Source organism: Macaca nemestrina, chromosome 7 (assembly GCF_043159975.1).
Source record: "Macaca nemestrina isolate mMacNem1 chromosome 7, mMacNem.hap1, whole genome shotgun sequence".
NCBI lineage: Eukaryota > Metazoa > Chordata > Mammalia > Primates > Cercopithecidae > Macaca > Macaca nemestrina.
In genome coordinates this window covers 72,420,355-72,434,165 of record NC_092131.1, presented here as the reverse complement: position 1 = coordinate 72,434,165, position 13,811 = coordinate 72,420,355, and the positions used below count along the sequence as shown (strand labels likewise).

Genomic DNA, 13,811 nt, shown 5'->3' with positions numbered 1-13,811 from the left:
TAACACGGTGAAACCCCGTCTCTACTAAAAAATACAAAAAAAAACTAGCCGGGCGAGGTGGCGGGCGCCTGTAGTCCCAGCTACTCGGGAGGCTGAGGCAGGAGAACGGCGTAAACCCGGGAGGCGGAGCTTGCAGTGAGCTGAGATCCGGCCACTGCACTCCAGCCTGGGTGACAGAGCAAGACTCCGTCTCAAAAAAAAAAAAAAAAAAAAGAATTAAGTAAGAAAATATGTGTAAAGTGCTTAGAAAGCTACGTGGCACAAATAATTGTCCCAAATGTGTTAACAATAATAACTACTTCTACATGCAATTCTATTAATACTGTTAGTAAAGAATCTTTTCAAAATATAAAGCCATTTTATACATGAATTAGGCATATGCTTTGACTAATCAGTCTTATTTCTTAAAAAAATTAGGAATACTTACTCAAAGCATATGCCTAATTTATGTTTTGTCACTGTAGAGGAAAATGAAATATATGTAAGAATGTTCATTGTCCTCTCTTTGCCCCAAAACAAAGAGAAATAACTACATGCCCATCAGTAGAGGACTGGTTAAGAAAATTATGGCATATATATATGGTATAATACTATATAACTGTGTGTGGTTTGATGAGCTAGATATTCACCAAAGCACAAACATCACTAACATCTCTAGAGAGTGAACCTCTGAGCTTTTTTCTTATTTTAAACTTTTCTTTGTTTGAATTTTATGATAAACATTTCATTTTTACAAAAACTGCAGAACTGCATATCCCCAAAAGGTCTATTTTTCCAATCAATTAGAAAAGTATTTATAGAGCACCAATGATATATAATGTACTATACTCAGAAATGTAGGAAATATAAAAATAAGACAACCTGTAAATACCTTCTAGGGGTTCTCGGTTCTATGGTGATAAACAGACATTTACACAAGTATTTTAGGGATCAAGAAAGTTTTCATAAGAACTATACAGAAGTACAAATATAAAATGGAAACAAGAGAAGAAAAAAATTTAAGTAAGGATATATAGAAACAGGAAGGTGAATCTAAGGGACAGTTATGGTGACAATAGGAAAAATAGCAGAATTAGGCATTCTAAAGGAAAGTTCAGAAGGTGCCCAGGGAAGAGAAACTTGATAAAGCTAGAAAGCAGGATCTTATCCTGAAAGTTGGAGGTTAGACTTCAGACAGGAAAAGTAGGCAGGGCCTGACGGTATACAGCTCTGAATGCCAGATGAAGGATTCAGGCATTCAGTCAATCATCAACTTATTCATTAACTCATTCACATACAAGTAAACTTCATTTACTCATATACGTTTGTATGCATGTATTAATTCCTTAGGGGTTGAGGAGGATGAGGCCATTATATGCTCACTTCAGGAAGATAGTCCAAGGGGTCTTGTGGAAGTCTGAACAAAGATGTTTCAGATAAGGTGAAAGGAACTATTGTCACTATGATTAATTTTATATTTATTCAATAATAGGAGCCCTTATAATATTCTAAACAAGCCCTCTTCACAGACACTATTTCTCTAAAAATTACTATACCTGTGTACACAATAAAAAACACATAGACACAAAGGATAAAAAATTTTTTTACCAAGTCTTTTTGTCCATTGATACTTGTACAACCATGTACCGATAAATGTTAAGAATGCGTTTACACATATCTGTGTGCTCATCCAGAAGATTTTTAATTTCATTTGCAGGTTCAAGAAGAAATATATTTGATGAGTTTATAATAAACACCTAAGACAAAAGAAATCATTAGCTATTCACAAAGGAATTTCAATGGCAAATTTCTTATTCAAAGAGAAACAGACACTGATCACACTGTGGGTTAATTCTACCACAAGCTTAATAACTGAAACATAAACTCATTAAACCTATCTATTTTTATGTTTATCTAGAAAAATATAAAGTTAACAGTAGGTACCCAAAGAAAATAAACCAGTGCAAACAACAGGTTTTTTTTTTTTTTTTTTTTTTGAGACAGTCTTGTTTAGTCACCCAGGCTGGAATGCAGGGGTATGATTTGGGCTCTCTGTAACCTCTGCCTCCTGGGTTCAACAGATTCTCTTGCCTCAGCCTCCCAAGTAGCTGGGATTACAGGCATGTGTGCCACCACGCCAGGCTAATTTTTGTATTTTTACTAGAGGTAGGGTTTTGCTATATTGGCCAGGCTGGTCTCAAACTCATGGCCTCAAGTGATCCGCCCACATTGGCTTCCCAAGTTGCTGAGATTACAGGCATGAGCCACTGCACCTGGCCTAAAAAACAGTACTTCTAAACTGAGAAGCTTTAATATAATAGCTCTATTGCTGTAATTAATTGAAAAAAAAAATGAATAAATACACATAGTTTAGGATAAAAGATGACATCTAAATCAGGAAGAATCTTCTGAATGAGTTGTTCAAAACACTGTATCTTCTTTTTCTTATTTATTTTTATGTTTGTATATCTGTTTTGGTGATAAAAGATTCCATTAGAAAAATCTATTACTATATCCCATCAAAATATTAAAATGGAAAAAAGTATGATTATCACTATGTATGCAGAAAAAGCATTCAACACTTATGACTGAAAACAATTTTTAGTAAACTAAGAAAAAAGCAAACATTCATTAACATAAAAAAGAGCATTTATAAAAAAAGTATAAAAAATGTATATACATAGTACCAGAACCTGAGAAATATCACAAAAAGCCAAGAATAAGACAAGGGTGCTCACTCTCATCCCATTGATCTGAGGGGCCCAGTAAGCATAAAAGGAAGAGTGGGTGGTAGATAATAAATATCAGCAAACTGAAAAGGAAAAGACAAATGGAGCTATGTTCCTGTCTGAGAGAATAGTATTTCGGAAAAAGAGGAAAATCAAGTTCAAAGGACCTGATGTGAGAGCCTGCCTAACATTCTTGAGGAAAAGCAAGGAGTATAGAGTGAAGTAAACCAGAGGAAAAGCAGTGGAAAAGGATGCTGAAAAACAGCCACAGTATGTGGAGCAGAGCTTCTCACACTACCTGTAGCAAAAGAACAGGTCTCCCCCAGCCCCAATCTTTTGCAGATCAAATCCTAACTTAAAATACAATTAAGAATGAACAAAGATTGGGAGAGACATCATCATGGCTGACGGGAGGCAGAACTAAATTGCAGCTCCGACTTTGACAGACAGAGCAGCATGAGTAGGCTCACATCATGAATTTTACCTCCAGAACAACTTCAAGAACAAATCAGCAATCCCAAAAGGATCCACAGACCCTCTGAAGGAAGCGGACTGCTCCTGCTGGACCCGGGAGACACTCCAAATGCTGTGAGTTCCCAAATTGCAGAAGTGGGAAAGGGAGATCCTCCTCTCCCAAAAACATACACCCACTGGGGAAACTGAAGGTCGAGTTTGTGGGAGAAATTTCTGACCTTATCTGGAGTGGAGTAAATTTAGAGAGCTGAGGGAAATACAGGGGTAGAGAAAGCAGTGGGAAAGGCCCTGGGACCTCGCTGGGTCCCCAGGCAGGCCATTCTTGCCTGGCACCACAGGGATCCTTTGGGATGGCAGCCAGAGGTGCGTGGAAAATGCCACAAGGAGAAGGAAGTCTCCAGCTGAACTCTGTAACAATTTGAACCAGGCAAGAAGCCTCCTGGCCAGAACTCAAAGGAGGGTGTGAATCTGGTGTGCAGACTCCACAGGCAAGGGAAGAACCAAAGCCCTTTTCTTTCACAGCTGGGAGGAGGGTAGCCCAGGGCAAGTTCTCAAGCCCTGCTCGCCCACTGTCTGGAAACAGACTTAGTGTTGTTAAGGCGGATGCATGGTGGGAGAAAGACAGGCCCTTCAGATTGCTTGGGAGCTGGGTAAGGCCTGTGACTGCCGGCTTTCCCTGACTTCCCTGACAACCTGCATAACTCAGCAGAGGCGGCCATAATCCTCGTAGGTACACAACTCCGTTGACCTGGGAACTTCACTCCCATCCCTCACAGCAGCTGTAGCAAGACCCACCCAAGGAGAGTCTGAGCTCAGACACACCTAGCCCTGCCCCCACCTGCTGGGCCTTCCCTAGCCACCCTGGTAAACGAAGACAAAGGGCATATGCTCTTGGAAGATCTAGGGCCCCACCCACCATCAGTTTCTTTCCATACTACTACAGCTCATGCTTTCTGGAATGTGCCACCTCCCAGCAAGAGGCCAACCAGCACAAAAACAGACAATTAAACCACCAAAGCTAAGAACTCTCACAGAGTCCATTTCACCTGCTGCCACCTCCACTAGAACAGCTGCTGGTATCCACAGCTGAGAGAACCACAGACAGTTCACATCACACGACTCTGCGCAGACAAACTCTGGAGCTGGGTAGACTTGCTGGGTGGCTAGACACAGAAGAGAGGCAACAACCACTGCGGTTCAGCTCACAGGAAGCCACATCCATAGGAAAAGGGGGAGAGTACTACATCAAAAGAACACCCTATGGGACAAAAGAATCTGAACAACAGCCTTCAGCCTTAGACCTTCCCTCTGACAGAGCCTACCCAAATGAGAAGGAACCAGAAAGCTAACTTTGGTAATATGACAAAACAAGGCTCTTTAACACCACCAAAAAATTACACTAGTTCCTCAGCAATGGATCCAAACCAATAAATCCCTGATTTACCTGAAAAAGAATTCAGGAGGTTAGTTATTAAGCTAATCAGGGACGCACCAGAGAAAGGCAAAGCCCAATGCAAGGAAATCCAAAAAACGATACAAGAAGTGAAGGGAGAAATATTCAAGGAAATAAATAACTTAAAGAAAAAGCAATAACAAATTCAGGAAACACTGGATACACTTATAGAAATGCAAAATGCTCTGGAAAGTCTCAGCAATAAAACTGAACAAGTAGAAAAAAGAAATTCAGAGCTTGAAGACAAGGTCTTCAAATTAACCCAACACAACAAAGACAAAGAAAAAAGATAAGAAAATATGAACAAAGCCTCCAAGAAGTCTGGGATTATGTTAAACAACCAAATCTAAGAATAATTGGTGTTCCTGAGGAAGAAGAGAAATCTAGAAGTTTGGAAAACATATTGGGGGGAATAATCAAGGAAAGCTTCCCTGGCCTTGCTAGAGACCCACACATCCAAATACAAGAAGTACAAAGAACACCTGGGAAATTTATTGCAAAAAGATCATCGCCTAGGCACACTGTCATCACATTATCTAAAGTTAAGATGAAGGAAGGAATCTTAAGAGCTGTGAGACAAAAGTATCAGGTAACCTACAAAGGAAAACCTGTCAGATTAACAGAGATTGAATCAGCAGAAACCTTACAGGGTAGAAGGGATTGGAGCCTTATCTTCAGCCTCCTCAAACATAACAATTATCAGCCAAGAATTTTGTATCCAGCAAAACTAAGCATCATATATGAAGGAAAGATACAGTCTTTTTCAGATAAACAAATGCTGAGAGAATTTGCCAATACCAAGCCACCACTAAAATAATGGCTAAAAGGTGCTTTAAATCTTGAAACAATCCTAGAAACATATCAAAACAGAACATTTTTAAAGCATAAATCACACAGGACCTATAAAACAAAAATACAATTTAAAAAGCAAAGCAAAAACCAAAAAAACCAAAGTACACAGGCAACAAATAGTACAATGAATGGAATGGTACCTCACATCTCGATACTAACATTGAATGTAAATGGTCTAAATGCTCCACTTAAAAGATAGAGAACTGTAGAATGGATAAGAACTCACCAACCAACTATCTGCTGCTTTCAGTAGACTCACCAAACACAGAAGGACTGACATAAGTAAAGAGGTGGAAAAACGCATTTCATGCAAATGAACTCCAAAAGCAAGCAGGGGTAGCTATTCTTATACCAGACAAAACAAACTTCAAAGCAACAGCAGTTAAAAGAGACAAAGACGGACATTATATAATGGTAAAAGGCCTTGTCCAACAGGAAAATATCACAATCCCAAACATATATGCACCTAACACTGGAGCTCCCAAATTTATAAAACAACTATTAAGAGACCTAAGAAATGAGATAGACAGCATCACAATAATAGCGGGGGACTTCAATACTCCACTGACAACACTAGACAGGTCATCAAGACAGAAAGACAACAAAGAAATAATAGATTTAAACCATACCTTGGAACAAATGGACTTAACAGATATATACAGAACATTTCATCCAACAACCGCAGAATACACATTCTATTCAACAGTGCATGGAACTTCCTGCAATATAGGCCATATGATAAATCACAAAATGAGCCTCAATAAATTTTAAAAATTTAAAATTCTATCAAAGCACTCTCTCAGACCACAATGGAATAAAACGAAATCAACTCCAAAAGGAACCTTCAAAACCATGCAAATATATGGAAATTAAATAACCTGCTCCTGAATGAGCAGTGTGTCAAAAACAAAATCAAGATGGAAATCTAAAAGTTCTCCTGGCCGGGTGCAGTGGCTCATGCCTGTAATCCCAGCACTCTGGTAGGCCGAGGCGGGTGGATCACCTGAGGGTGGGAGTTCAAGACCAGCTTGACCAACATGGAGAAACCCCGTCTCTACTAAAAATACAAAATTAGCCAGGCATGGTGGTGCACGCCTGTAATCCCAGCTACCCAGGAGGCTGAGGCAGGAGAATTGCTTGAACCCGGAAGGTGGAGGTTGCGGTGAGCTGAGATAGCACCATTGCACTCCAGCCTGGACAACAAGAGTGAAACTCTGTCTCAAAAACAAACAAGCAATCAAACAGAAAAATTATCTGAACTGAACAACAATAATGACACAATCTATCAAAACCTCGGTGATACAGCAAAGGTGGTGCTAAGAGGAAAGTTCATAGCCCTAAAAACCTACATCAAAAAAGACTGAAAGAGCACAAACTAACAGTCTAAGGTCACATCTCAAGGAACTAGAGAAACAAGAACAAACCAAACCCAAACCCAGCAGAAGAAAGGAAATAACCAAGATCAGAGCAGTACTAAATGAAAACAAACGAAATACAAAAAGATAAATGAGACAAAAAACTGGTTCTTTGAAAAGATAAATAAAATTGATAGACCATTAGAAAGAATAACCAAGAAAAGAAGAGAAAATCCAAATAAGCTCATTAAGAAACAAAACAGGAGATACACCAACAGCAACCAAGCAGAAAATCAAATCAAGAACTTAACCCCTTTTATTATAGCTGCAAAATAATAATAATAATAATAATACTTAGGAATATATCTAACCAAGGAGGCAAAAGACCTCTACAAGGAAAACTACAAACACCACTGAAAGAAATCACAAATAACACAAACAAATGGAAACACATCCTATGCTCATGGATGGGTAAAATCAGTATTGTGAAAATGACCATACTGCCAAAAGTGATCTACAAATTCAACGCAATCTCTACCAAAATGCCACCGTAATTCTTCACAGAATTAGAAAAAACAATTCTAAAATTCATATGGAACCAAAAAAGGGCCCACATAGCCAAAGCAAGACTAAGCAAAAAGAACAAATCTGGAGGTATCACACTACCTGATTTCAAACTATACTGTTAAGGCCATGGTCACCAAAACAGCGTGGTACTGGTATAAAAATAGGCACAGAGACCAGTGGAACAGAATAGAGAACCCAGAAATAAACCCAAATACTTACAGCCAACTGATCTTTGACAAAGCAAACAAAAACATAACGTGGGGAAAGGACACCCTTTTCAATAAATGGTGCTGGAATAATAGGTTAGCCACGTGTAGCAGAACGAAACTGGATCCTCATCTCTCATCTTACACAAAAATCAACTCAAGATGGATTAAGGACTTAAATCTAAGACCTGAAACTATAAAAATTCTAGAAGATAACATTGGAAAAACCCCTCTAGACATTGGCTTAGGCAAGGATTTCATGACCAAGAACCCCAAAGCAGTATAAAAACAAAGATAAACAGCTGGGACTTAATTAAACTAAAGAGCTTTTATACAGCAAAAGGAACAGTCAGCAGAGTAAAGAGAAAACCCACAGAGTAGGGGAAAATCTTCACAATCTAGACATCTGACAAAGGACTAATATCCAAAATCTACAATGAATTCAAACAAATCAGTAAGGAAAAAAAAAAAGATCCCATCAACAAGTAGGCTAAGGACACGAATAGACAATTCTCAAAAGAAGATAGACAAATGGCCAACAAACATATGAAAAAATGCTCAAAATCAAAACCACAATGCAATACCACCTTACTCCTGCAAGAATGGCCATAATAATAAAAAAAAAAAATCAAAAAACAGTAGATGTTGGCATGGATGTGGTGATCAGGGAACACTTTTACATTGTTGGTGGGAATGTAAACTAGTACAGCCACTATGGAAAACAGTGTGGAGATTCCTTAAAGAACTAAAAGTAGAACTACCATTTTGATCCAGCAATCCCACTACTGAGTATCTACCCAGAGGAAAACAAGTCATTATATGAAAACAAGTTTATAGCAGCACACAAGTTTATAGCACACAAACTTAAACTTGTGATGCACACAACAAGTTTATAGCACGCAAGTTTATAGCAGCACAACTCACAATTGCAATTGTGGAACCAACCCAAATGCCCATCAATCAATGAGTGGATAAAGAAACTGTGGTACACATAGACAATGGAATACTGCCTCAGCCATGAAAAGGAATGAATTAATGGCATTTGCAGCAACCTGGATGAGATTAGAGACTATTATTCTAAGTGAAGCAACTCAGGAATAGAAAACCAAACATCGTATGTTCTCACTGATATGTGGGAACTAAGCTATGAGGACACAAAGGCATAAGAATGATACAATGGACTTTGGGGATTTGTAGGAAGGGTGGGAGGGGGTAAGGGATAAAAGACTGCAAATAGGGTGCAGTGTATACTGCTCGGGTGATAGGTGCACCAAAATCTCATATCACCACTAAAGAACTTTCTCATGTAACCAAATACCACTAGTACCCCAATAACCTATGGAAGAATAAAAAATAAAAATAAAGATTATCAACTGGGGGAAAAATGAATAGACAAAAGGAAATGAAAAAAGAGTAAGACAAAATTCAAATGCAAACTTTTTAACAGAATCAAGAGATATTAAATTATTTCATTTCTAAACTTTTACTCTCAGTTTTGCAGTTATGCTGTGGGCCAGCCCTTGTCTATGGACCACACTCTAAGGAGCAATGATATAAAGCCTTATAGACCATTATAAAGACTTTTGCATTGCTGCCTAGCGATAATGGAAAGCCACTAGAGGGTTCTGAGCAGAAAAATGACATAATTTGACTTACATTTTACAGGATCCCTCTGGTCAGACCAGAGTGACAGGTGCGCAGGGCAGAAGCAGGGAGACTAATTAGAAACTTACCACAATATTACAGATGAAAGATTGTAGAGACTTAGACAAAAGACGTAGTGTGTGTGCTGAGCAGTAGTCAGATTCCATACACATTATGAAGGGAGAGCAGACAGGATTTGTCGTTAAATTAGACAAACATTAAGGTAAATGGAAAACAGAGTTGCCAATAAATGAAACAAGGAAGACTGCAGGAAAAGCACTCAAATTTGAGATACTTATTAGATAGCCAAGTGAAAATGACAACTTGATATCTGAATATTTTAGTTAAGGATTCACAGAGTTCAGATGAGAGATCCTAGACTACTTATAAAAATCTGAAGCTGTAGCATATAGATGATATTTAAAGCCATCTATATGGATGAGACAAGAGAATAAGAGATCCAAGAACTGATTCCTGGGCACTTCAACATGAAAAGGTCAGGGCTTTACAGAAAAATCAGTGAAAGAATCTGCTTTAAGAAGTGGACAATGAAGTGAGAAGAAACAGGAAGATATGCTATTCTGGAGGCCAGGCAAAGAAGCATTTCAATGGGGAGGGAATGATCTACCCTGTAAATGCTTCTAATCAAGCAGGATTAGGACTGAAAAAATGTACATCTGATTTAACAATGTAGAGGTCACATGTGGCCTTGACAAGGACAGTTTGATTTAAAAAGTGAATGACTGGCCAGGCACAGTGGCTCACGCCTGTAATCCCAACACTTTGGGAGGCTGAGGCAGGCAGATCACTTGAGGTCAGGAGTTTAAGACCAGCCTGGCCAACACGGCAAAAACCCATCTCTACTAAAAATACAAAAATTAGCCAGGCATGGTGGCGCATGCCTGTAATCCCAGCTACTCAAGAGGTTGAGGCAGGAGATTTGCTTGAACCTGGGAGGCAAAGGTTGCAGTGAGCCGAGATTGTGCCACTGCACTCTAGCCTGGGTGACAAGAGTGAGGCTCCATCTCAAAAAAAAAAGTGAATGAATATAATGAACTCCTACAAACCATTAAGACCAACACCCAAAATAATGGAAAAGCATATGAATTCATAGATAAGAAGAGATGCTCAAATTCAGTACTGATGAAGGAAAAGCAAATTAAAATGGAAAAACACAAACCTTTTTTTAAAATGAGTCAATATTTCACATGTAAAGGACTAGCAAAAAATTAAAATCTGACAGTGCAAGTAATAGGGAGAACATAAGGAAATGAGAACTCCCAAACACTACTAGAGGGAATGTAAATTATTCTGACAAAGTGGAGAACAATTGGCCGATAATATTAAAGTTATTAATGTACACATCCTACAACTCGGTAATTCCACTTTTGGTATATACCCTAGGGAAATTTTCCCAGATGCATATAAAAATACATGTATAAGAATGTTCACAGTGGAGCGCAGTGGCTCACGCCTATAATCGCAGCACTTTGGGAGGCCAAGGTGGGTGGATTACCTGAGGTCAGGAGTTTGAGACCAGACTGGCCAATATGATGAAACCCCATCTCTACCGAAAATACAAAAAAATTAGCCGGGCATGGTGGTGGGCACCTGTAATCCCAGCTTCTTGGGAGGCTGAGGCAGGAGAATCGCTTGAACCCAGGAGGCAGAGGTTGCAGTGAGCCGAGATCGTGCCATTGCACTCCAATCTGGACAACAACAGTGAAACTCCATCTCAAAAAAAAAGAATATTCACAGCCAGGTGCAGTGGCTCACACCTATAATCCCAGCACTTTGAGAGGCTGAGGTGGGTGGATCACCTGAGGTCAGGAGGTTCAACACCAGGCTGGCCAACATGGTAAAACCTCATCTCTACTAAAAATACAAAAATTAGCCAAGCACAGTGGCACGCGCCTTTAATCCCAGCTGCTTGGGAGGCTGAGGCAGGAGAATCATTTGAGCCCAGGAGGCAGAGGTTGCAGTGGGCCGAGATCACATCATTGCACTCTAGCCTGGGCAACAAGAGTGAAAACAACATCTCAAAAAAAAAAAAAAAAAAAAAAAAAGTTCACTGTAGTACTATTTGGAATAGTGAAAAACTGGAAACAAAAGACCATTAACAGAAAAATGAATAAGTAAAATGTGAAATAAACTACAATATCACAAAATAGTTAAAATGAATTACGGCTGCATAGTAACAACGAATCTCATAAACAGAATGGCTAATAAAAAAATCAGTTGCAGATGACAGTATGTCATGACATAATTTATATAACATTTAAAATTCTCTAGAATAATATGTAATGTTTATTAATACATATATATTAAGTGATGAAAGGAAAAAATAAAAATAATATGGCATAATGATAAATGTAGGTGGTGAATTTATTATATTGTGAAAAGTATACTGTATACTGAAATACTGAACTGAAATATTTAATGATTATTTTATTTTTAAAAATAGCCATAAAGTGATCCACCTGCAAAACTGCCTGGGTACCAGCTCGTATGTTTTGTTCTGTGGCTTCTTCAGAGGCGTTATGAAGAGCACCTTGGTAGGAGCCATTTTTTGCCCAACTGGAATTTCGAACAAGATCAGCAGTATTGGTCCCATTTTCCTGAATCAAAATAACAAGTTTTTAATATTTCATTAATAAGAATGTTGTAACTAGTCAGTTAAGTTGAAAAGGTAAATGAAATTATTAGGTCCCACTGCTCAACAGGTTTCTTTCTCTCAAAATAGATGATGTCTTATCCAATTCCAAAAACAATATATATTCACTGTAAAAAAGGATTCTCAATGACAAAAATATAAAGTAAAACAACAACAACAACAACAACAAAACCATAATGAGCAGTCAGAGATTATATCATTCCAGAGAGTATTCTCCTATAGGTCTAATAATGTATAAACCTCCCTTTCATACTCTCACACATTCAAGAATGGGATTATACTACTTACAGCTTTGTAAAAAGATGAATTCTGTTCTAAATTAAATGTCAGAATCCAAATAAATGACAAAGAAAATGGCTTATGTTTATCCTACTTAGGAATACTAAAATTCTTATTATTCAAAGAATACTGAAACTTCAAATCACTGAGACGACAGCTTTCTGCTTGCATTTTAGCTGTAACAAGTCTTAGAGACAAGGGAGTTCCCTCAGTTAAAAAGCACAAACAGAAATGCTACTCTGTAGTTCTCTTTTTAAAGTGTCCCTCCAGTTTTTCCCTTCTTGTCACTTACCAGTATCTTTAACTAGTTAAGGTTTACAAAAATATTTTGTATAGGGTTTGTAATATGCAAGAGGTTTAATCCAATACAAACAGCTCTGCCATTACCAGAAACAGTACTGGAACCCTGCCCTGAGTAGCCAATACAACATGCCATGGTCTAGTCTAGCTTTTCTCTTAAGCTCCACGTCCCTGTAATCAAATGTCTTCTGAAGAGCTCTTCCTGAATGACCCACAAGCATCTCAAACTTAAGATATTTAAAAATAAGTTTATTAATCAGATTCTCCCCATTCCTGCCAACCCAATCCCTCTAGCTGCCTTAGCCATCACCAAACTTGAGCTGTTTAAAATTCCCATCCATGTGTGAATAGCAACAACTCCGGTTGCAAAAGAAAGAAACTTGCGACACCTCCCCATTCCTCAAAGACACTAATGTATCTGTCCTCTCCCTTATATTTCCACTGCAACTACTACTGTCCTAGATCAGGTACTTATCATCTCACTTTCGAACTTTGCTAATCCTTCCTAACTGGTCTCCTGGCCTACAGACTGACCTACAATCTATCCTCCATTCTGTGCCTGGTATGACCTTCTGAAGTATGTAACTATTCATGCTACTCTTTTACTCAAAACCCTTCAAAGGCTTTCCAGTTTCTAGAATGTAATTAAAATCTACTAACATGGCATACAAGTTACTGAACAGAATCTAATCCTGTCTATCTCATATTTCCTGCTGTTCTGTCTCATCTACTCTACGCTGCAGCCAAATAGAAATATTTGCAAGGTTTTTCATACATTTTGTAGATGCTATTCACACTGTGTGTCATCTTTCCCATTTGCCTACCTGCTCTTTTATCTTATACTACCTCTTCCATAAAGCATTCCCTGATTTCCCCAAGCAGAGTTAGGTATTCTCTTTTTCATGCTCTAGGATCATAGCAGTAACACTGTCTTATAATACTTACTTTGTATGTTTGTCTTCCGGCTAAACCAGAAGTTATGTGAAGGTAGAAATAATGTCTGCTCATGTTTCTACCTCCAACACTTGTTCTCAATATGGGCAACCAAAAGCTTTGTATGGTAGTTTGAAATTTGTGAGTGTTTTCTTGTCACAAGAATTAAAAGATACCACTGGAATTTAACGAAATAGGACAGAGAATGCAAAGCATCCTACACAGCACATGACAGTCCTACACACACACAAAAAGAAACTGTCTTATATTCTGTATGCCTTTCAAATGTCTCACAGGTACTATGAGAATTTTAAAAGTCTATTTAGGTCAGTGCTGTGGCTCCCACCTGTCATCCCCAGCACTTTG

At 38.4% G+C, this 13,811-nt stretch overlaps 1 protein-coding gene across 8 annotated transcripts in view; it reads right to left on the bottom strand.

Annotated features, from left to right (window-relative positions):
* The window catches only part of LOC105477982 (Ral GTPase activating protein catalytic subunit alpha 1), a 275,561-nt gene that overhangs the window by 192,203 nt on the left and 69,547 nt on the right, over positions 1 to 13,811 (bottom strand). For all 8 annotated transcript variants that reach the window (XM_011734912.3, XM_011734908.3, XM_024791574.2 and 5 more), the window contains exons 12-13: positions 11,740 to 11,877; positions 1,588 to 1,736 (exon numbers count right to left, since the gene is read on the bottom strand). In XM_011734912.3, coding sequence (XP_011733214.1) covers positions 1,588 to 1,736; positions 11,740 to 11,877 — 287 coding nt within the window. The remainder of the gene's footprint in view (positions 1 to 1,587; positions 1,737 to 11,739; positions 11,878 to 13,811) is intronic.